The 24,896-nt window shown below is 38.6% G+C and overlaps 1 protein-coding gene across 2 annotated transcripts in view; it reads left to right on the plus strand.

The window, feature by feature from the left end:
• The window catches only part of ABHD2 (abhydrolase domain containing 2, acylglycerol lipase), a 198,839-nt gene extending 185,249 nt beyond the window's left edge, over positions 1 to 13,590 (plus strand). For both annotated transcript variants that reach the window (XM_053717665.1, XM_053717666.1), the window contains one exon: positions 5,516 to 13,590. In XM_053717665.1, the coding sequence (XP_053573640.1) occupies positions 5,516 to 5,712 (197 nt within the window). In that variant the 3' untranslated portion in view covers positions 5,713 to 13,590. The remainder of the gene's footprint in view (positions 1 to 5,515) is intronic.
• The last annotated feature ends 11,306 nt before the right edge of the window (positions 13,591 to 24,896 follow it).

Genomic DNA, 24,896 nt, shown 5'->3' on the forward strand with positions numbered 1-24,896 from the left:
AAGACTACGATGTTTAGTACAACTGAGCCGTCCACCTCCGATTACATATGCAGCTCCCCATTGCATGACTAATCCTCCTTCGGGAGGGGCCCTCTTACCGCCAGACTTTTCTGAACAGTTGCAAGCGGCAGTGTCTGCTGCCTTTAGTGCTTTACCTCACCCTGCTAAGCGCAGTCGAAAGGTTAAATACTGCTATCCTTCCCAGGGGTCATCTAACAACTTGCTGGATTTATCTGATACTAGATTATCCGCTGATGAAGACGCCTCTGATACTTCAGAGGAGGCTCTTTCCGGGTCGGAATCGGCTGCCCCTAAGCCTCTGGCTGCGGAGGAACCAGACTTTAGATTTAGGATAGAGCACTTAAGCTTTCTATTAAAGGAAGTGTTGGCTACGTTAGAGGTTCCGGAACCTATGTTACCCAAGGAACCTTCTATTCCTAAGATTGATAAGGTTTATGAGGACAGGGTGGTGCCACAAACTTTTTTTGGTTCCCGTTAAGATGGCAAATATTATTAAGAATGAATGGGAAAGACTCGGATCCTCTTTTTCCCCTTCTTCTTCCTTTAAGAAATTGTTCCTGGTTCCTGACTCCCAACTAGAGTTGTGGGGGTCTGTCCTTAAGGTGGATGGAGCTATCTCCGTTTAAGGAGCCCATGGATAAGAAGCTAGAAACTCTGTTGAGAAAGATGCTTCAGCACACAGGATTTTTACTTCAGCCTTCAGCGGCGGTTGCTACCGTGGTGGGAGCCGCTACCTATTGGTGGGACTCTCTGTCGGAGATAATAAAGGTGGAAACTCCCCTCTATGAAATCCTGGTAAGAATTAAGGCATTGAGGGTAGCTAATTTGTTTATTTGCGATGCAAATATGCAGATTATTCGCTTGAATGCCAAGACATCAGGCTTTTCTGTTCTAGCTCGTACGGCTCTGTGGCTGAAGTCTTGGTCTGCTGAGATTACTTCAAAATCTAGATTGCTTTCCCTTCCATTTAAGGGGAAGGTTCTTTTAGGTCCAGGACTGGACTCTATCATAGCCACGGTCACTTGGGGCAAGGGTGCCTTTTTACCACAGGATAAGAAGATCAAACCTAAAGGACAGGGTCCTAATTTTCATCCCTTTCATTTGGATAAATCCCAATGCCAGCAGCCCTACTGAAGCTTGATCAGTCCCTGGGAACTTGGAAACCATCTCAATCTTGGAATAAATCAAAGCAGAACAAGAAGCCCGCCGAGACAAAATCTGCATGGGGGGGGAGCAAGCCTCGGCTATTCTAATTGCTCCATCGTGGCCGCGAAGAATGTGGTTTGCGGACCTGGTGGGGATGTCGTCATCTCCTCCATGGAGGTTACCTTCTCGCAGAGATCTGCTGGAACAGGGTCCCTATGTTCATCAAAATCTAGATTTTTTCAGGCTGACTGCGTGGAGATTGATCGCTTAGTCTTAGCCTAGAGAGGGTTTTCTGAGAGAGAGTGATTGATACTCTCATTCAAGCTAGAAAGCCGGTCACCCGTCGCATCTATCATGAGGTGTGGAGGACCTACCTATTCTGGTGTGAAGAACGTGAATTCCCATGGCATAACGTCAAGGTGTCCAGGATTCTTTCCGTTCTCCCAGATGGTTTGGAGAAAGGACTTGCCGCTAGTTCCATAAAGGGACAGATATCGGCTCTTTCTTTGTTATTGCACAAGAGGCTCGCTGAGCTTCCTGATATTCAGTCTTTTGTTTCGGCTCTGTCTAGAATCAGGCCTGTGTTTAGACATTCCGCTCCTCCTTAGAGTTTAAATCTGGTTCTTAAGGTTTTGCAGAGGGCTCTGTTTGAGCCCACGTATTCAGTTGACATTACGTTACTGTCTTGGAAGGTTCTTTTTCTACTGTCTATTGCCTCGTCACGCAGAGTCTCTGAGATGGCGGCCTTACAATGTGAGCCTCCTTACCTAATTTTTCATGCTGACAAGGCTGTTCATCGCACTGGGTTGGGTTTTCTCCCTAAGGTTGTGTCTGATCTCAACATCAATCAGGAGATTGTGGTTCCTTCCTTGTGTCCTAATCCTTCTTCTTCGAAGGAACGATTACTTCATAATCTGGATGTGGTTCGGGCTTTGAAATTCTATCTTCAGGCCACAAAGGATTTTAGAAAGACTTCGGCTTTGTTTGTCTATTTTGGGGAGGGCAGAAGGCTTCTTCCACTTCCCTATTTTTTTGGTTGAGGAGCATTATTCGCTTAGCATATGAAACAGCCGGACATAAGCCTCCTCAGAGGATTACGGCTCATTCAACTAGAGCTGTGGCTTCATCTTGGGCCTTTAAGAATGAGGCCTCTATGGAGCAGATTTGTAGGGCGGCCTAATTTTTCAGTTTTACAAATTTTACGTTTTTGCTTCGGCTGAAGCAGCTTTTGGGAGAAAGGTTTTGCAGGCTGTGGTGCCCTCAGACTAGGATCCGCCTCTTTTACCCTTTTATTCCTCTAGAGCTTGGGTATATGTTTCCCACAAGTAAGGAATGAAGCCGTGGACTCTCATCATATTAAGATGGAAAACATATATTATGCTTAACTGATAATTTCCTTTCCATCTGTATGGCCCCTGCCCGTTTTCTCAGTTGGGCCGATCAAATTTTTTTTTTGTTCTTTTGGCACCATTTATACCCTGATATTTCTCCTACTGTTCCTTGTTCCCTCGGCTGAATGACTGGGGGAGTGGGGGAGGTATTTAAGCCTTTGGCTGGGGTGTCTTTGCCTCCTCCTGGTGGCTAGGTTTTATATTCCCACAAGTAAGGAATGAAGCCGTGGACTCTCCTCAGATGGAAAGGAAATTATGAGGTAAGCAAGGTAAGGTATGGTTTTTTTGTTTTTTTTATAGCTTCTTCAATTTTTAAAGGGATACTGAAGTTAAAATTAAACTTTCTTGTTTCAGATAGAGCATGCAGTTTTAAGAGACTCTTCAATTTACTTCCATTATCAAATAGCCTTTTTATATGCACACTTTCTGAGCCACCACTAAGACTTCACAGTGTGTACATATACTAGTCTGTGATTGGCTGATGGCTGTCATGTGATACAAGGGGCTGACAAATTGAAGTAAATTTTGAAATTTGTGAGAAAAAATCTGCTCATTTAAATTTCAGTGTTACATTGTCTTTTTATTATGTATTTGTTTATTATGCCGTTCTACTGTATTTAATTGTCCTTTTAAATAATCCTTTTAAATAATGTCACAGTAAGTTAGTGTAGTCCATTTTAAATGAGACTTCTTCAACCTATAGCTTGTGGTCCAATTTCCAGCCTGCAACTCGTTTAACTTGTCTTGTGGACCTCAATTGGTGGCAGAGATGGTTGTCAAACTATATTGTGTACTCCATTCTCTTTTCTGGAGGGCACTATCACGCTTTCCTTTCTGGCTGCCATGACCTAAGGCAACAACACTCAGTACTCTCTCCTTTCCCTTACTCTCCACATGTTGCAATTATGGAAAGCAATATGAGTTCAAGTCAAAGCAGCAGGCAGGCAGCAGCAGCAGGTAAGGAGGCGTAAGGAAACTGAAGTGGGCATATAGCTGGCAAAACGGGGTTGCTGGTGCATGCATGGGATTTGAGGTTTTTCTGGTCATGTACATATTGTAAGGGGTTTACTGGGGATATGCCATTGATGACAGGTCTATCTGGTCATACAGCTGAAAAGTGCTGTTAAAGCATGTGTCTGCTGTGGGGTATAATATAGCCATAAAGCTAATATAAATGTAGTGCAGAGGGCCAAAAAGCTAGGAATAATTTTACATCTTACATAATTACTATATTGGATATACCAAGGACTCTATTTATAAATCTGTAGGCTGTCTGTTTGGGTTCTATCTCTCGTCAAAATGTACACACGAGCCATAATTCAAAGCTATCAAACTGTCATCCCCATGGAAAGTAATCGGGGTACTATACAGACACATGAAAGTGATTAATTCAAGCTATTTTTCTTCTAACTTCTTTCAGTTTACAACACATCAATTTTAAAAGTTACTATATTGACACAAGTTTGATTCATTTAAGCTATTTTTCTTGTATCTCAAACCACGTCCCAAGTAGATTTTTATGTTTGTAACTTTAAAGTTTTAAACACTGTTTACTTGAATAACAATACCATTTCCCCACTTAAAAAGAAAAAGTATAGTGTGGCCTCTTGTATTAAAATATTTGAATGCTCATTTAAAAGCTTCTTTATGCGTGTCATTTTGCACCTGTCTGTCAACCTGGATGTTCGATAATTAATTACATAAATAGAATTTACTTCAGTTGAAGTGGCATAGAAATAGAGTTCCTAATCTCCAGTAGTTTGTGGGATGTCTCATATTAAAAGTTCTGCCCCATTTCTGACAGCCCTTTTATATACTCTGGTTTCTCTTAAAGGGGACAGTCAAGTCCAAAATAAACGTTCATGATTCAAATAGGGCATGTAATTTTAAACAACTTTCCCATTTACTTTTGTTAACAATTTTGCTTTGTTCTCTTGATATTCTTAGTTGAAAGCTAAACCAAGGAGGTTCATATGCTAATTTCTTAGACTTTAAAGACTGCCTCTAATCTGACAGTTTTTCACCACTAGAGGGCATTAGTTCATGTGTTTCATATAAATAACATTGAGCTCATGCATGTGAAGTTACCTAGGAGTGAGCACTGATTGGCTCAAATGCAAGTCTGTCAAAAGAACTGAAATAAGGGGGCAGTTTGCAGAGGCTTAGATGCAAGGTAAAACGTGTATTATTATAACTGTGTAACATGCATGTTTGTATTTTGTATATTTCATTTTTAAAGTTAATGGCTTTTGTGCACAGAATCTTGTTGATTTCACCACCAGAATCACACTTAAAGGGACAGTAAAGTCAAAACTAAACTTTCGTGATTCAGATAGGGCATGCAATTTTAAACAACTTTCCAATTTACTTTTCTCATCAAATTTGCTTTGTTCCCTTGGTGGTATTTTTGAAAAGCTAAACCTAGCTAGGCTCAAACTGATTTCTAAACAGTTGAAAACCGCCTCCTAGCTCAGAGCCTTTTGAAAGTTTTTCACAGTTAGACTGTGCTAGTTCACACGTGTCATATAGATAACATTGTGCTCACTCCCGTGAAGTTATTTAGGAGTCTTCACTGATTGACTACACTGCATGTCTGTCAAAGGCACTTAGATAAGGAGGCTGTCTGCAAAGGCTTAGATACAAGGTAATCACAGAGGTAAAAAGTGTATTTATATAACTGTGTTGGTTATGCAAAACTGGGGGATGGGTAATAAAGGGATTATCTATCTTTTTAAATAAGAACATTTTTGGTGTAGACTGTCCCTTTAAAGAATTCAGTTAGTCTTGAATTAACAACCCGCCTTATGAATGATAAAGTCCCTGCTGTAACTTAGATATCCTTAGAGAGAGCAGTGTGGGGGGGTTGTGTCATTAGTAATATAGTTTATTGGAGTTTAGAGAAGCTGTCATAAATTCTTAAGTGTTAAAGTAAATTCTTTTTTTCTCTTATATTACAGAAAAGAAGGAAAATGTCATGGTGGTGCTGCCTCTTCATGGAGGACATCTGGGCTTCTTTGAAGGCGCTGTGCTTTTTCCAGAGCCCTTAACCTGGATGGATAAGCTCTTAGTACAATATGCAAATGCTATGTGTCAATGGGAGAAAAATAAAACCCAGTGTTCAGAGACAGAACAAGCTGCGTCTGAACACAAGTAAAACAAGCACTTTTGTTATCTTCCCAAAGACTTTCCAGATTTACATGCAGGTCCCATCTTCTTTTGGTGAAAAACTTTTTATGTATTTTTCACTGGCTACTGTACACCATTGAAATGGGTCTGTCCATTCTTAACTCTGCAGTAGAACTACCAGATAAGAGGCCATGTCTCCACTGTGAGCCTTCTCAGTTTCACTTTCAGGTTCCCTACTGTATCGCTTTTCCAAATCTTTTGTGATTTTTTTTTCTGTTAATCAAAATTAGAGCGTTTTTCTGGTAAATACCAACTCTTTTTGTTGTTTTGGGGATGAGTATCTCAATGCTAAATAACTTTCTTCCAGAGAGTACAGAAGCAGAGTGTTTCAGCCTTCAGTATAATTTCTCATTGCACTATTCTCCTTTTGCACATATTAACAATGCAGCATTCTGTGGTTAGGTAGGTTGATTGTCAGTGATAAAACCCAGAAGGTCTCACATTCATTTCAACGCACTCAAGGGTTCAATCAGCGAATTACATTCTACATCTAAAATGTTACTTTTGCACTTATCAAATTTTTTTTCCAGCTGTGCTTTTTCTGTTTTACCAAATCTGTGGACATATATTGAGTTTGTATCAGTGATACTTATTGGTATTGCAGTCGAGCGAATAAGTTAAAGTTTATGGCTTAAAAAATCGTTTTGCACTATTACTGATATTCCAGGGTATAAGTCTCAATTCCAGCATACAAGTTGTTGTCAGTTAATTATAGAACAAAGTCATGAAGTACAGATGAATTTAGGCAGTTAACTGGCAGTGTACTGTGGTGATTCATAGCTCAACCATATAAGAAACTGCTTTTTCATGGCTCAACCAGATAAAGATGCTAAACATAGAGAACCAGAACATAATGTTTTCATCTATCTGCATAATGTGGTCCAGAGCACTTAGCCAGTATAAGTGGTTGTTTTATAGTGGTATATATATATATATATATATATTTCGCCTCTTGCTGTATGTTGTACCATGCAAGGAGATACTTATGCAGGAATGATTTTCAGTTATGTAGATATTTGTATATCAGGGTAAGTATGACATTGTGTCCATCTTTCAGAGCAAGTCAGATTGCTGACTATAACAGCATGACTTGGAAAATATTGTGAGTAAAATGTTATCATTTTAAATGTCTACATGTTGTCCACAAGTGCAGCACATGAGGAGTTAACTGAGAGGAATAAGGGCAGATTCATATCAAGGGATACAGAAGGGGAACTGGCCATATTCTGGAAGCAGTGATGTGCTATTATTTGACAGCTTCTCTCTAGAAGATGGTTTCTTCTGCTGTGCACCCTTGGTGGTAGATCTCCTTTAGTACAATAAAGTTGTGCTTGCTGTCAACAGCGTATTAACATTTAAAATGGTGACATGTAGTGCAGTTATCTTTCAGAACTAATTATCATTGGCAACATTTCAGTAGGATACCTCGTCTAGCTGAAACTTCCAGGGGCTAGTAAAGCAGGACATCTATTTTAAAGGTCTGTGTGAGCAGCACCTGTATTTAACATTTATTGGTGTTAATAGAAGAATTACAGATATTACGTATATATTTCTTTAAAAAAAACTCTTATTAAACATGAATTTAGATATGCTTGTTGGTTTATTTTGGTTTCCTTCATAATAAATTGCTGCAGTATATTCATTGTAAAGATTCGGTTTGGACAAGGAATAGTTTGTGGTACAAATTTCGACAATCGTGGCTGGAGAGGGAATTTATAAAATGTCCATCTGATTTATATTTGCTGCTTCTTGTTTTGATTTTTTACAGTCTAGATTTTAGTGCAATTACATTTGGTTGTACTCTCACTTAATCCCTTCAAAATATTTTCTTTCTTATCATCCTTTTGTTTTATTTCAGCAAAGCAATAATTCTTTTGTGTGCACTTTTGTGTTAATGTACTACATCTTTAAATATAATGCTTATTTATTATTTTTTCATTTTGCCTTAAGCCTTCAATACAATGCATGAAATTGGACCATCAGATATGATTTTTGTATTCTCTGTGATCTGTAGTAATGTTGGCATAGACATGCTTATATTGTAGACCATACTTTTTTTATACACTTTACATATTTTTGAGAAAAAGCACCCTTCTTTATGCCAAGTAGATCTATGCCCATATTTATAAAACATTTTGCTAGTTCATTAACATCCTTTCATGTGACATTTTCATATTTTGTAAGAATGTTTTACTATTGAGAAATGATGTAACTTGTCTTAAAATTTCAAGGGTGTGCTCTTTAATAGAAATATGGTATCTCTTGATGTGTTATCTGTGGGTTTGTTTTTGTTTCCTTGAGGTATAACAGTATGTTTTTTTATGTGTAAAGAGTGCAATGATTATAGTTGTTTATAAACAAGGATACAGCTATGTACATGTTGTTTTTTGTGTATGTACTTACTATGGATTATTGTTGTAACATTTTGTTTGCAGCAGTATTAGTTTGTGTTTTTGTTTTCGGTTCTGTCTTCTGGTTTTGCTTATTTGTGCTATGGATTAAGACTCAGGGATCGTACTACTGCCACACACCAAAGTGTTATTGACTAAACCAAGAAACAGTTAATGAGGAGATTTGAAATTTCAAAGATTTTTTTTATTTTCTTTATTTATTATCCTTATTTGTCAGTTCTGAAATAGCACAAAATTAAAATCCGGTATGGAAGGCCCCTGTCTCTTATTACTAGTAAATAAACATCACTTTGTTGAAGACTTTGATTTGCGTATTGCAATGCTGAAATTAAATATAGCTTTTTGTTGTTGTTTTTGGAAATTCTGATCCATTTTCTTTGTTTTATTATTTTCGAATTGTAGAATTTTTTTTGATGAGGAAACACACAAAGTTTAGGCAGAAATGACTACATTGCAAAACATGGTATATACATGCCTCTAACTCAGCACTTACTAAACCATTATATTCATGTATTTATTCCTGTTCTACTTTTTAGTATGACACCTAAAATGTAACCTCTTTTTTTTCTTTTTCTTTTTTTTTTTAGAATGCAGTAAATTAAACTTATGTTTCTTGGCAACAAAAGTTATTGGGAAATCCATAAATTAAATCTCTAAGTAAGCCATGGATACATTTCTGCATTTAAAGTTACAGATTTCTCAGAAATATATCAATCTGATCTTTTAGGGGCTTTTTCAAAATAAAATTTTTTCAGCTAGTGCAGAAATTTAATAAAGTTTAATGATTTATTTTTTACATAATCTATTAAAAAATATTATATTGGCCAGTTATAGTGTGCCATCCGCTACAACCAATGTTGTGTTTGTAAAACATCTTAGCTGTATAAATTACAAAGCGTTTTTGCTAAGCCTACAAAAACTGTTGGGAGAATCCTTTACTTATTGGCTAAAATACAGTGTGTCTTCAAGTGACCGTGCCTCATACATATGGCTTATGATATGTTTTATGCATTGAGTCCATATGAGGTAATCTGTACTTTCTTCCTTTCTTTATATTATTACTGTATAGCATCCCTGTACTTATTGTCAACAGTGTTGTGCAATATAGCAGTGTTTTCTTATGTGTGGTTTAATAGTTTCAAACAGAATTCCAAATATAGCATTCAAATGCACAGTTAAAAACAAACGGACTACCCTTCTTTTGAATGTAATGCACTACCAGTATGAAACAGCTTTTAAGGCTGTATAGTTGTAACTCCAAAAGCGTACTTGTTTTGTGTGAGGCAGGATGTTGTCCTCTGCTTCCTGTTCTGTAGAAGAGTTTTTTCATTATTGTTTGCATATCATTCATAACACTGAGATAAAGCAGCCTACTTCCTCAAAATCAGACATTCCATAATAATTTAAAAACATATATATTTGTTGTGCTTTAGGATTAAAAGTGTACACAGCATGAGCCTATACGGGTTGTGCTGCAGGCATACAGTTTTATCAAAAACTCTATGCAACAGAATAATGGAACAAATCTAGTACTAAGTAGGAAGCAGGGGGTGACTTCTTGTCTCATCATGAAGCAATAGAGTTTCAAGAGTTGATTATCCTAGTGCAAATTCAGATTGAGAGGGATCAATTTTTCAGATGAAGTCAGCAAGATGATGAGTCTACAAATTTAAGTAAAATCTAGAACGACTTGAAAATTGATTGTATAGCTATAAAAGTGGCCTTTTTATTCCTTGTTCAGTAAAACTATGGTTCTATAGAACAAACATTGGAAAACACTGCTGTAAGGTACTTGATGCTGCAAAAATGCTACCAATCCTTTTATGTGACATGGTCTTATATGAAATGACACATTCATTTTACTGGATCTATATTGTAAAGCAAACTCAATACAAGGCTTATTGCAGTTTCCCATTTAATGCAGTCACTTTAACCTTACTGAGATATGTATACTTGTATTATAAAAAAAACACGTATTCTAGGTTAAATTCTCCTGAAACTGTTCCATCTATTATATAAACTGATGTTTCTTGAGAAATATAGATACATGTTTTTTGCTATTTTTTCCCAGTCATAACAAAGCATAAGTGCACATTTTTTTACCCATTGATGTTTAACACTTTTGTGCAGATAAAATGAAACTGGCCAATTGATTATCATTTTTATACTGCTTACTAATCTATATAAGGGATCAATAGACTTAATGATCTGGATAGTGTTCATATTACTGTATAGCTTTCCTCTCTATGATTATAAAGGGAAATATTCGTACATGATTTTATTTTACTGTTTTGCTCTACATAACATCTAGGCATCACAATCCTCGTGCAAATGAGAATTGTTTAGCTGTTGAAAGTTCTTGTTAAAGAGCATTTATAAATTGGCTTTGTGTTATACTAGCAAGTTTTTCTTGAAATCCGCATGCTTTTTACAAAGGAGCATTGTATGTTTATTAGTGACCTATTTAAATATATTTTAATGCACAGCGTGCAAAACTCCGCCTTTTATGATTGTTTAAATCTGCACTTACCAAGCAAGCAACACCAAAATGAACATAGTGTGTGTCACTGTAATTGCACCATGTGTAGTCAGGGCTTGACAAATATCAGGTGCCAGGAAGCCCAAGTTCAAGTTTAGCTCATATTTGGGTTCATCTACATACATTCCCATATAGCATCATTCTCTAGCTCTTCAAATATATATGTTTTGGCTCCTACATATTCTGGGTGGCTCTTAAAGTAACATGAAACCCAATTTTTCCTTTCATGATTTAGAGAGAACATGCAATTTCAAACAACTTTCAAGTGTACTTTTATTATCTAATTTGTTTCATTCTCTTGGTATCCTTTGTTGAAAAGTATATGTAGGCTCATTAGCTGCTGATTGGTGGCTGCACATATATGCCTCATACTTCTGACTCATCCATATGAATTGCTGTTTCTTAAACAAAGGATACAAAGATAATTAAGCAAATTAGGTAATAGAAGTTAATATGGAAGTTGTTAAAAATTGTATTTTCTATCTGAATCATGAAAGATACATTTTGGATTTAATGTCCCTTTATGGGCTAGATTTATCAAGCCCCTACGGCAGCAAGTTCTCACAAGAACTTGCTCACTGTGATTTATCAAGCAGCGGTCACGAGACCGCTGCTTCCCTACGCTCTTCGCCACCTCTAAGGTGGTGAAATTCAATCTCGTCGGTCGAGTCCAACCGAGGAGATTGATAGCTCCAGCCCGCGCACGATTGGCTGTGCACGGGCAGGGGGCGGGATTGCACGCGAGTGCAAAATTGCGCTTGTGTGCAATGTTGATTACCTACTGGTAATTTCGCCCCGCCACAGGCGAGCTGAGGCGTACAGGGACGCGTATACGTGCCCCTGTACGCCTCAGCTATGATAAATCTAGCCCTATGTGACAAATAATGGTAGTAGATTATAATATGTAGCTAATTGATATTACTCTTTACTTAGAACTTTAACATCGCAATTCCACTTTACTAAAGCAAAACATTTTTTGAGATATTGAAAATATTGTAGACAATTCAGGGCAATAAATTAACTGTAAGCTATTTTTTTTTAAAGATGAAGAAATGTACCTGATTATTAAAAAGTTATTTTCTCAAAAGCTGTTTAATAATAATAATAAATATCAAATAATGCCGTATATTCAAACTTAAAGGAACATGAAATGCATTTTTTGTTTTATGATTCAGATAGAGAATACAACAGCCAATGTACTTCTATTATCTAATTTGCTTTATTGTCTTTGTATCCTTTGTTGAAGAAGCAGCTTTGCACTACTGAGAGCTAGCTGAATGCATTGGAGAGCCAATAACATTAGACATATATGTACAGCCACCAATCAGCAGCTCCTGATCCTACCTAGGTATCCTTTTCAGCAAAGGATACCAAGAGAACAAAACAAATACAATTGGAAGTACATTGGAAAGTTGATTAAAATCACATGCTCTGTCTGAATAATGAAAGAAAAAAGAATTTTAAATATTCAGTCTTTCATTAATGTAGTTACTGTTTTGCAAAGTGATAAATCTGGTCTGATAAGTTTTGCCTGTACAAACTTTTTTTTTTTTTTCTTTTTAAGTAATTATTAATAATTGGCCATATTTTGGGTAAGAGATATGGGGGGAGAGCATTCCACCAATTTGTACTATTGAATGGAAGTGTGCTATCAGGATTGTAATCACGCAGCGTAGGCTGTTTTATTTGCTGGTTAAATCAAAAGTCACAATTATTACTAGGGCAGCATTTATGGAAACTCAATTTAAGATTGATATGTGGATGTAATTAAAGCAGTATTTTATTACATTAATCACAACCATGTACTTTTTAATGAACAATATAATGCCTTTTTAAAGTGTGTGTGTATATATATATATATATATATATTCTGGAATTATACTTTTATGGTTTAATACTCTGTTTTGAGTTATATCTTGGTAAAACATGATATGTGGGAGAAGTCTTCAGTCTGGTTCTGTAATACAGAATTTGCAATGCACGCCTAATTTGTATTGCATACTCAGCCTTTTTTTATAACTGGTCCGGAACAAAATTAAGATGAAGCATGAGTTTAAGGAGCAAGCCATATATCTACAGAATATAGTTTCTGTTCGGTACTGTATTTATACGCAAAGTAAGCACATTACTATATATCATACATTCCTCTGCTCCTAGAATGTATTGCAACTTTTTCTATCACAGTGTTCATTATCATTATTTTTCAATTCATTTTCTTAAACTTTTTTTTTAAAAGACATTTTCCATTTTTTCCCCCCAAAACACAACTGCCTTATGAACCAGGGAAGGTGTAGAAGTACACACGTTTAAAGCAGATATATAGCAAACATTTTGTAATGTTTTCACTGTATTCTTCAGCTAGCTTGGCTTGCTCCTAGACATTAACAAAATATCAACAGTTCTCATACTCTAGACATTAACAAAATATCAACAGTTTTCATACTCTAGACATTAACAAAATATCAACAGTTCTCATACTCTAGACATTAACAAAATATCAACAGTTCTCATACTCTAGACATTAACAAAATATCAACAGTTCTCATACTCTAGACATTAACAAAATATCAACAATACTGTTAAAAAAAAAAAAAGGAACTTAAATGCTGCCCTAGAATTTTTATTTTGTGTACTTCAGGCCTAGAAATAGATGTAGTCCCATAACACAGAGAGGTAAGGGAACAGTCATTTCTAGAGATTAAGATCTGAAACTAGCAATGCATATATATATATCCTGTGTACCTTAAATTGTGCCCTTGTTTTTGCTTTTCTATTACGATTTTTGTTTTTTGGTATTTGATTTTGTGAATACAATAAAGTTTACTAAAAACCAAAATGTAATTTTGTTGGACTCAATGGAACTAAATATGTTTAAATAAAGAAAAAGTTTAATTAATTTGCTTGCTTCAAGACTTTTTATATGGAAAATATTTGCTCACGGTTTGTTAATTTTATTTATTGCTTTATACATTCCATAATTCAAGTTAAGTTGAAAAATAACACAAAATAGCATAATAAAGCCTGCAAGTTAAGTCATTTGGCTCAGCAGAAATCCCATTTTATGGGGTGTATTATATGTGGGGAGGTGGTGAATAGGGCCACCTTCATCTATCTGTCTGTCTTTTATCTATTATATGAATTTTAACACTCACTTCCAATATTAAGACTGTAGTCTTCTTCACATATGTATCCAATTATGAAAACTCAGCATTCCATTTTCTGCAATTATTTCTTTTAGACATGTATTCATACAAACAACATTAAATAAATATAAATGTGTATATAAAGATATAGAATGATTGATATATATGTTTGTGTGTGTGTATAAGTGTGTGTTTGTATGTGTGTGTGTATGTGTATATATATATATATATATATATATATTTCTTTCATGTAATTAGCAAGAGTCCATGAGCTAGTGACGTATAGGATATACATTCCTACCAGGAGGGGCAAAGTTTCCCAAACCTCAAAATTCCTATAAATACACCCCTCACCACACCCACAAATCAGTTTTTACAAACTTTGCCTCCCATGGAGGTGGTGAAGTAAGTTTGTGCTAGATTCTTCGTTGATATGCGCTTCGCAGCAGGCTGGAGCCCGGTTTTCCTCTCAGTATGCAGTGAATGTCAGAGGGATGTGAAGAGAGTATTGCCTATTTGAATTCAGTGATCTCCTTCTACGGGGTCTATTTCATAGGTTCTCTGTTATCGGTCGTAGAGATTCATCTCTTACCTCCCTTTTCAGATCGACGATATACTCTTATATATACCATTACCTCTACTGATTCTCGTTTCAGTACTGGTTTGGCTTTCTACTACATGTAGATGAGTGTCCTGGGCCTCAGGCGGAAGCAGTGGATGCATTGTCACTTCCTTGGAAGTATCATCCTGCCTATATCTTTCCGCCTCTAGTTCTTCTTCCAAGAGTGATTTCCAAGATTCTAAAGGAGCGTTCGTTTGTTCTGCTGGTGGCTCCAGCATGGCCTCACAGGTTTTGGTATGCGGACCTTGTTCGGATGGCTACTTGCCAACCGTGGACTCTTCCGTTAAGACCAGACCTTCTATCGCAAGGTCCTTTTTTCCATCAGGATCTCAAATCCTTAAATTTGAAGGTATGGAGATTGAACGCTTGATTCTCAGTCATAGAGGTTTCTCTGACTCCGTCATTAATACTATGTTACAGGCTCGTAAATCTGTGTCTAGGAAGATATATTATCGAGTCTGGAAGACTTACATTTCTTGGTGTTCTTCTTATCATTTTTCTTGGCATTCTTTTAGAATTCCTAGAATTTTACAGTTTCTTCAGGATGGTTTGGATAAAGGTTTGTCTGCAAGTTCCTTGAAAGGACAAATCTCTGCTCTTTCTGTTCTTTTTCACAGAAAGATTGCTAATCTTCCTGATATTCATTGTTTTGTACAGGCTTTGGTTCGTATAAAACCTGTCATTAAGTCAATTTCTCCTCCTTGGAGTTTGAATTTGGTTCTGGGGGCTCTTCAAGCTCCTCCGTTTGAACCTATGCATTCGCTGGATATTAAATTACTTTCTTGGAAAGTTTTGTTTCTTTTGGCCATCTCTTCTGCTAGAAGAGTTTCTGAATTATCTGCTCTTTCTTGTGAGTCTCCTTTTCTGATTTTTCATCAGGATAAGGCGGTTTTGCGAACTTCATTTAAATTTTTACCTAAGGTTATGAATTCTAACAACATTAGTAGAGAAATTGTGGTTCCTTCGTTGTGTCCTAATCCTAAGAACTCTAAGGAAAGATCGTTGCATTCTTTGGATGTAGTTAGAGCTTTGAAATATTATGTTGAAGCTACTAAAGATTTCCGAAAGACTTCTAGTCTATTTGTTATCTTTTCTGGTTCTAGGAAAGGTCAAAAGGCTTCTGCCATTTCTTTGGCATCTTGGTTAAAATCCTTGATTCATCATGCTTATGTCGAGTCGGGTAGAACTCCGCCTCAAAGGATTACAGCTCATTCGACTAGGTCAGTCTCTACTTCCTGGGCATTTAGGAATGAAGCTTCGGTTGATCAGATTTGCAAAGCAGCAACTTGGTCTTCTTTGCATACTTTTACTAAATTCTACCATTTTGATGTGTTTTCTTCTTCTGAAGCAGTTTTTGGTAGAAAAGTACTTCAGGCAGCTGTTTCAGTTTGATTCTTCTGCTTATAATTTCAGTTTTTTTTCATTATAAGATTTAAACTTTATTTTGGGGTGTGGATTATTTTTCAGCGGAATTGGCTGTCTTTATTTTATCCCTCCCTCTCTAGTGACTCTTGCGGGGAAGATCCACATCTTGGGTATTCATTATCCCATACGTCACTAGCTCATGGACTCTTGCTAATTACATGAAAGAAAACATAATTTATGTAAGAACTTACCTGATAAATTCATTTCTTTCATATTAGCAAGAGTCCATGAGGCCCACCCTTTTTGAGGTGGTTATGATTTTTTTGTATAAAGCACAATTATTCCAATTCCTTATTTTATATGCTTTCGCACTTTTTTCTTATCACCCCACTTCTTGGCTATTCGTTAAACTGATTTGTGGGTGTGGTGAGGGGTGTATTTATAGGCATTTTGAGGTTTGGGAAACTTTGCCCCTCCTGGTAGGAATGTATATGCCATACGTCACTAGCTCATGGACTCTTGCTAATATGAAAGAAATTAATTTATCAGGTAAGTTCTTACATAAATTATGTTATACTGTATGTATATATATATATATATATATATATATATGTGTGTGTGTGTGTATGTATATGTATGTCTATATATACTGTATATACCTATCTGTGACTTTTTATGGTAGAGCTTTAGTGGTACAACACTGCAGACTCGGGTTCGAAACCAAACTATGACATCACAATTAGCCATTACTCAAGCTAAAGGGTAGTAGGTTCAGGAGTAAATTGCAGAAGCACTTATTTACTGAACGTTGGTTGATTCATGGAATAAACTTTCAGTTGGTAATGACAAACACTGGGGGACTCTCTCATTTCCTTTATAAGTTGGTGAGAGTCCACAAGCCATTACTCCTTGGATTCAACTCCTGGCCACTAGAAGGAGGAAAAGATTTCCAGAGCACTTAATCCCACTTAATCCCTCCCATGAGCTCTTAGATTCCATCCCTATAACACGACTACTTACTCAAGGTAAACTTAAGACCAGAGAAGAGCTTACACATTTTTTCCTTGGCTTTTTCGCTCCATGGCTTAAATATGCGCAATTACAACACTTTATCCAGACAACCCACAATAAGCAAGACCTCCTCAGAACCCCGACCCCATTTGAACAAATTTGTCTAACCGAGAAAATTGCTAAGGGCTTGTTTTCACTAGCTAAAGTCTTACTACAAAAAGCACAGACCCCCCAACTCCCCCCATATACATCCCGATGGCATCAGGAACTAGGCACGACCCTAGATACTACACAATGGTTACAAATTTTCCAGAATACACGTACTTCCTTCACTTCCCCCAGAGTCATAGTGCTCAACTACAAAGTTTTACTACGCTGGTACTTAACGCCAACCAGGCTGAATAACATTTATCCTGCCGCTACATCATTTTGCTAGAGAGGGTGTAGTGGGCAAGGCACCATGTTACACATGTGGTGGACGTGCCAAAAACTGGACTCCTTTTGGCGTGGTGTAGAATATACCTTGAAAAAATTAGTTGAGGCAGACTTTTCCCTAAACCCTAAGCTAGTCCTCTTAAATGAGACCCTGCCAATTAAATGCATAATTAGACAGACACTGATACGCATAGGCCTTAATTGTGCGAAAACCCTTATTGCCCTACACTGGAAGTCACCCTCAATACCAACACCAGAACAATGGATTAAAAAAAAAAGAGAGAGATGCTCTCATGTGAGGAATATGGCTACTACAAAATTGGAATTGGATCTGATGGCATCTCGACAGAATGCCAAGCTTCCAAGATACGGATCCAGGTCGAGGATCCTCAGGCCGAACTCAGATGCCTTGGTTGTTCAGCCTAGCTTATGTGTTTCCACCTTTTCCTCTCCTTCCACGTGTGATTGCTCGAATCAAACAGGAGAGAGCTTCAGTGATCCTGATAGCGCCTGCGTGGCCACGCAGGACTTGGTATGCGGCTCTAGTGGACATGTCCTCTCTGCCACCGTGGAAACTTCCTTTGAGACAGGACCTTCTCATTCAAGGTTCTTTCCAACATCCAAATCTAATTTCTCTGCAGCTGACTGCGTGGAGATTAAACGCTTGATTTTATCGAAGCGAGGATTCTCTGATTCGGTTATCAGTACTTTGATACAGGCTAGAAAGCCTGTTACTACAAAAATCTATCATAAGTTATGGCGTAAACATCTTTATTGGTGTGAATCCAAGGGTTACTCATGGAGTAAAGTTATGATTCCTAGGATTCTGTCTTTTCTCCAAGAAGGATTGGAGAAAGGGTTATCAGCAAGTTCCTTAAAGGGACACATTTCTGCTTTGTCAATTCTGTTTCACAAACGTTTGGCAGATGTGCCAGATGTTCAGTCTTTTTGTCAGGCTCTATCTAGAATTAAGCCTGTATTTAGACCAATTACTCCTCCCTGGAGTTTAAATTTAGTTCTTCGAGTTTTTCAAGGGGTTCCGTTTGAACTTTTGCATTCCATAGATATTAAATTATTATCTTGGAAAGTTCTGTTTTTGGTTGCTATTTCTTCTGCTCGAAGAGTTTCTGACCTTTCAGCATTACAGTGTGATTCGCCTTATCTCATTTTTCATTCTGATAAGGTGGTTTTACGTACTAAACCTGGTTTTCTTCCCAAGGTTGTTTCCAATAAGAATATTAATCAGGAAATTGTTATTCCTTCCTTGTGTCCTAATCCTTCTTCTAAGAACGAGCGTCTGTTACATAATCTGGACGTGGTCCGTGCCTTAAAGTTTTACTTACAGGCAACTAAGGATTTCCGTCAATCATCTTCATTATTCATTGTTTATTCTGGAAAGCGTAGGGGTCAGAAAGCTACGGCTACCTCTCTTTCTTTTTGGCTGAGAAGTATCATCCGCCTGGCATATGAGACTGCTGGACAGCAGCCTCCTGAAAGAATTACGGGGCATTCTACTAGGGCTGTGGCTTCCACATGGGCCTTTAAAAACGATGCACATTTGATACTTTTGCTTTTTCTGAGGCTGTTTTTTGGAGAAAAGTTCTTCAAGCAGTGGTGCCTTCTGTTTAGGTCTCTGTCTTGTCCCTCCCTTTCATCCGTGTCCTGTTGCTTTGGTATTGTATCCCACAAGTAAAGATGAAATCCGTGGACTCGTCGTATCTTGTAGAAGAAAAGGAAATTTATGCTTACCTGATAAATTGATTTCTTCTATGATACGACGAGTCCACGGCCCTCCCTGTCAATTTAAGACAGATTATATTTTTTATTATTTACAACTTCAGTCACCTCTGCACCTTTTAGCTTTTCCTTTCTCTTCCTATAACTTTCGGTTGAATGACTGGAGGGGAAGGGAGGAGCTATATATACAGCTCTGCTGTGGTGCTCTTTGCCACTTCCTGTTAGCAGGAGGATAATATCCCACAAGTAAGGATGAAATCCGTGGACTCGTCGTATCGTAGAAGAAATCAATTTATCAGGTAAGCATAAATTTCCTTATATCTACACACATATACTATATATATATATATATATATATATATATATATATACACACAAAGCAAAACATAAAATGAAACACTTAAAAAGCGTAACAATAACCCCCCCCCCCTCCAAAGGAAAAACAGCCGTTGTTTCTCCAGCCGTGTCGGCAACTCCGCTCCTTCAGGCAGCAAGCGGTGTATATGGTAAAACAGAAAAAGAGGTATTCCAGGTGTGGGAGAATAAATAAGCGTAGAGGTGGCAACATTCTAAGCCGCCACTAGCAAATGGTTAAAAGTTTCCATTTAATTGGAAACCATGAAAGACTTACTCTTCACAGGACATAAATAGAGGAGTGTAGGGACAGCGGAACAAGCCCTACATTATCTGACGCGTTTTACGCCTTTCTGGCCCTTTCTCAAAGGTACAGTTATGGCCAAAAATATTGGCACCCCTGCTTTTCTGCCAGATAATGCACCACTTTGCCTAGAACTTTGTTGCAATTACAAATGTTTAAGCATTCTCATGTTTATTTCTTTTGTTTGTATTGGTATGACACAAAAAAAGTGGTGGGGGAAGCCAAATCTGATTCATTCCACGCAAAACTCCAAAAATGGACTGGACAAAATTATTGGCACCCTGAATTTAATATTTGGTAGCACACCCCTTGCAAAAAATAACTGAAATCAATCGCTTCCTGTAACTATCAATGAGTTTTACACCTCTCTACTGGAATTTTGGACCACTTTTCTTTCGCCAACTGCTCCAGGTCTCTTATATTGGAAAGGTTCCTTTTCCCAACTGCTGTTTTTAGATCTTTCTAAATGTGCTCTATGGGATTGAGATCTGGACTCATTGCTGGGCCAGTTCAGTACTCTGAAGTGCTTTGTCTTAAAACATTTCTGGGTGCTTTTTGATGTGTGCTTTGGGTCATTGTCCTGCTGCAAGACCCATGACCTCTGACGGAGACCTAACTTTCTGACACTGGGCCCTACATTGCACCACAGAATTCTTTGGTAGTCTTCAGATTTCATAATACCATGCACACAGTCAAGACATCTAGTGCCTGAAACCGCAAAGCAACCCCAAAACATCAATGAACCTTCACCTTGTTTGACTGTAGGAACTGTATTCTTTTCTTTAAAAGCCTCATTTCTTTTTCTGAAAACAGTAGAATGATGTGCTTTACCAAAAAGCTGTAATTATGTTTTGCCTGTCCATAGCACATTCTCCCAAAATAATTTTGGCAAACTCCAATCTGGCTTTTTTTTAATGTTTCTTTGTCAGCTGTCGGTTTCTCCTGGGTCTCCAACCATAGCGTCCCTTTCCTTCTTAATATGAGGAGAGTCTATGGCTTCCTTCCATACTTGTGGGAAATACAGAACCTGGCCACCAGGAGGAGGCAAAGACACCCCAGCCAAAGGCTTAAATACCTCCCCTACCTCCCTCATATCCCAGTCATTATTTGCCTTTTGTCACAGGAGGTTGACAGAGAAGTGTCAAAAGATACGGATTAGTTCCTTATGAAGGGTATCTACCCTTTGAAATGGGACTGGAGTTTTAAGTAGTCTAGTCAACCTCTCAGTCAGAGCATTGACGAATGTTAGAGTCTGGAGATGCAGGGAGAGTCTTTTTGCGAAACCATCCAGACTCGTATTAACAGCTCCTAAGCAATCAGTGTTGACGAGTTTCACTGCCTGCTTTCATGACTCAAGTCCTTGTCAGGAGCGATGCTACAAGACTGTCACACTTGAGAGGCTGTGTTTCTGTTCCACAGCATGGATTCTGGTAAGATCGTTTTATTATTTACACATATGGTAACGCTAGAAGACAGGGTCACAGTGTGGCTCCTTTTATCTGTATGGAATCAAGGGTTAATATCTCCTGAAGGGGGGATTATTGAACAGTGGGGATTAATATCATAAATTTGTATTTGATTTATACTGCGTTATGTGTGAGATGTTTTCTGAGGCTCATAGGCTGAGGTTGGAACATATAGGTTACTTTCACTTTAGAGCTGCGCAGCTTTACAAGCTTGGCACGCTTTTCCTTAGCGGAGGCGGTCCTAGGTTGCACTCCATGTGACCGGGTGTGGTCATAGTTTCACTTCCTACTCTCTGACTGTGCAGGTTAGCGATTTACTCTGTGTGCCTGGGTCAAAGGAGGTTGTGAGTGCCACAGCCATTGGGGGTATAAAGGTGCCGTTTTTATATTTTATATAACGTTCGTTATTGTTATATTAGGACATAGCCCATAGCTATAGAGGACTCTGACATTTTAGAGGGTACTTCCTCTATACCTAAGACTAATGCCTATTTATATTGTGAGGAGGCCGAGGTATACCCGCTCTCTCAATTATGTTCCACAAACCTAGAAAAAGTGATTATGTCAAAAAATGTTAACATGTTTGATACCACTGAGCCTTCCACCTCTGAGGGGTCCCCGTCCCGTGAGGCGCGCACCCTGCTTGCATCTCCTTATACACATGCAGTTTCCCATAGCATGTCTGATCCTCCATCTGGAGGAGGCCTTTTACCTCCAGACTTCACTGCACAGTTACAAACGGTGGTGTCTGCGGCCATTAGTGCTTTACTTCTCCCTGCTAAGCGCAAGCGAAAGGTCAAATATTGCTTTCCTTCCCAGGGGTCATCTTCTAGGCTATAGCTGATAGACGGTTATCTGATGATGAAGTTCTTTCTGATACTTCAGAGTGTGAACTTTCTGGGTTTGAATCGGCTGCCTCTAAACCTCTGATTGCGGAGGAACCAGATTTTAGATTTAGAATGGAGCACTTGCACGCTCTTTAACCCATTGAGTGCTAACGACGGCTCTGAGCCGTCGCAAAGTTTCCCACTCAGGTGCTAATGAAGGCTCTGAGCCGTCGCTAGCACTCTCCCACCTTGAGGGAGATCTGGGGGCTCTCATCTGCTCCTACCATGGCGATCGGGCCTGTATGGTAACCGGTATCGCCGGGGCTTCACGTTTTGCTTGGTGACGTCATGTGCAATGACGTGATGACATCGCAGTGCAACTTTATTAAAAAAATACAATGACGCTCGACTTCCGGTGGGCGGCTCTCTAAGATGGTGGCAGGTTTGTTTAGCTCTGCAGAAAAATTTGGACTATTTCCAATTTTGACCACTATCTTTAGCCATTCGTGCCTCCCTTGACAGAGTAAGCTGTCCGGGAACTTATAACGAATAGAAGCACATACATCTCTTCTACCCCGGAAGGCACATTAAAGAACTATTGAGATTTTGCCGTGCTGACGGTAACCATTCCACACCCTCGCCACAACCATGCGGTGTGCAGTTGAAACGGTGCTGACTGATATATCAAACATATTTACACCCCTATTTGACTCACTCATTGCCCAGTGCTCAAGCCTCAGTGAAACGATGCGGCTGGGACTGGCCCAGATCCCCGATGGTGGAGCTCGGGAAGATAACATGGAGGAAATGGCGCCAACCTCTATGCATGAAGCAGTGAATACCTTTTTGGATGCTGGGGGAATGAACGGCATGAGCACGTCACCGAACCTTCTGCAGGAGATGAAGGAGCCCGGAATTTCTTGTGTGACATCAACCGGCAATATTCAAGAGAAGAGTGGAGTCTATTCTCTGCTGTCCTGCTCCGCTGACACGCCGCAGGCCCACCTCCCAGAACCTTGCACCAACCTAGCCTCAAAGTACCTACTTGCCTACAAGACATGTGGGGACAATGCATCCGCACATTTCTTTCAGTGCCCACAGCTCTTCCCTCCGGGAGAGTCATTCCCCACATGTCTCTTTATGTGTCATGCTGGCTGTCTATCGGACCCTCCCTGTCAACCGTTAGCTCAGGGTAGGGCTGGTATCGGATAGAAGGGGAAGACCACACGCAGGCTGACTCTGATGGTGTCTGGACTAACGCTTGTCATATTTGGACTGGCCCCATTAAACTGGTTAAATATAGGGTTATGTAGAACTCTACATGGTCTTTACTAATTATCTATTTTCTCAAATTGAAACCATTTATTATGTAAACATATTGGGTATTTTAGAGTGGTGGAGGGTTGCTTACATTGCAGTCTGTATGTCATAACTTACTGTATGCTCTTGTCAGATTGGGGCAATCAGCCACATCGCAGCAGAAACAGCTCCTATGCAGTGTTACCATTTTCCTTAAGTTTGCTTACACCCATGCCTCTGCCAAGCTTAGCGGCGAAACTCTTGCCTGCCATAGTAAACTGAGCGATGCCGGACTACTCATGTGAGCAGCTTATCTTCTAGCTTTACTTATGGGCATTGGAGCGTCACGAGGGTTTAATGTTAATTTTATCCCAGCAACTTACAGTAGCGCTAACGATCTCATAACAGGGAATTTAATTCGTATTTATATATTTATTTACTCTTTCTGCATTAAATAATGCTAGCCTTATACTGCAGACAGATCTAGCTCAAATCAGCTATCCTGTGGCCACACTCATTCTCCGTTTCGCAGGCATGTTGTTTATTAGGTTACAGGCTTTGTGCCTCTAGGCACTTGCTTGCAAGCAGTTCACTGTCAGTGTTTGTCTGTCTTTAATTAGCTCTGTCACTGCTTTACTTTATTTTATATATATGGAAATCCTACTCCCTGCCTCATAGCCTTTTTGTTAACAGAATACCCACTCTAAATTTTACTTTGCCCTCACAAACCTTCCTAAAACTTAAAGACATATGCACTCTATTGCCTGCACTGATGGTTCCCATTATTAGCCTATAGCTGTTACCCTACCTTATCATCACACAACAAACTAGGAAAAGGTGCTTGCTGTAGCCTGTTTATGATTTTCCATTATTTAATTGTGTCTTGATGTGACTCCAGCAATGTATGCCAATATTTCATGAAGGAGGATTGCTATTTTTCTGGTTGATATTTGAAAACTTCCTATCAATGTGAGTGAGCCAACACTATTACTGACCCATTAAGGTATTGTCCCAAGATCACTACAATAACCCATGGATTATATTGCAGAATATGTAGAAATGCTATTTGTTGGTCTACAGATGCCCACTATGTCCCCCTCATCTCTTACCACTCTATCCTTCCCCCTCCCCCGACTCACCCCCCCTCACCCCCCTTTTGTCTCCCCTGCTTTATGACTTAAGTCTGTTTGTTTCCCCCACCCCTTCCCATTCTACCATTCCCCTCACCTGCCCCCCCCTTTTTTTTTTTTATTGCCTCCCCTGTTTGTCTTGTTTTATTTTGTAATAAGGTTAAAAACCCCAATGTAGCGGTGCAAACCCATGTCCTTTAGAGCAATGGCTGTCTATTGAAAGTTTATGAAGATATCTCCATGTTATCATATGAAATTGCAATTGACTGACTGTACTGTACTATCTGCCTTCTTGGCTCATCCTGTGAGGTGGGCTGGAGAAGCATTTTGTAACTTTGCACCCTTTATTGGTTATAAATAAAAGTTTAAAAAAAAAAAAAAAAAATACAATGACAAGTATAGGGAGAAGGGCATGCTGCTTAGAAGCCTTTATCTCAGGCATCTAAGCAGCTACAGACCTCCAGGACCCACCGTTGGAAAGGTAATCACCTAACCTTTCCAACGGTATA

The sequence above is a fragment of the Bombina bombina genome, chromosome 6 (genome assembly GCF_027579735.1).
Source record: "Bombina bombina isolate aBomBom1 chromosome 6, aBomBom1.pri, whole genome shotgun sequence".
Classification (NCBI taxonomy): domain Eukaryota; kingdom Metazoa; phylum Chordata; class Amphibia; order Anura; family Bombinatoridae; genus Bombina; species Bombina bombina.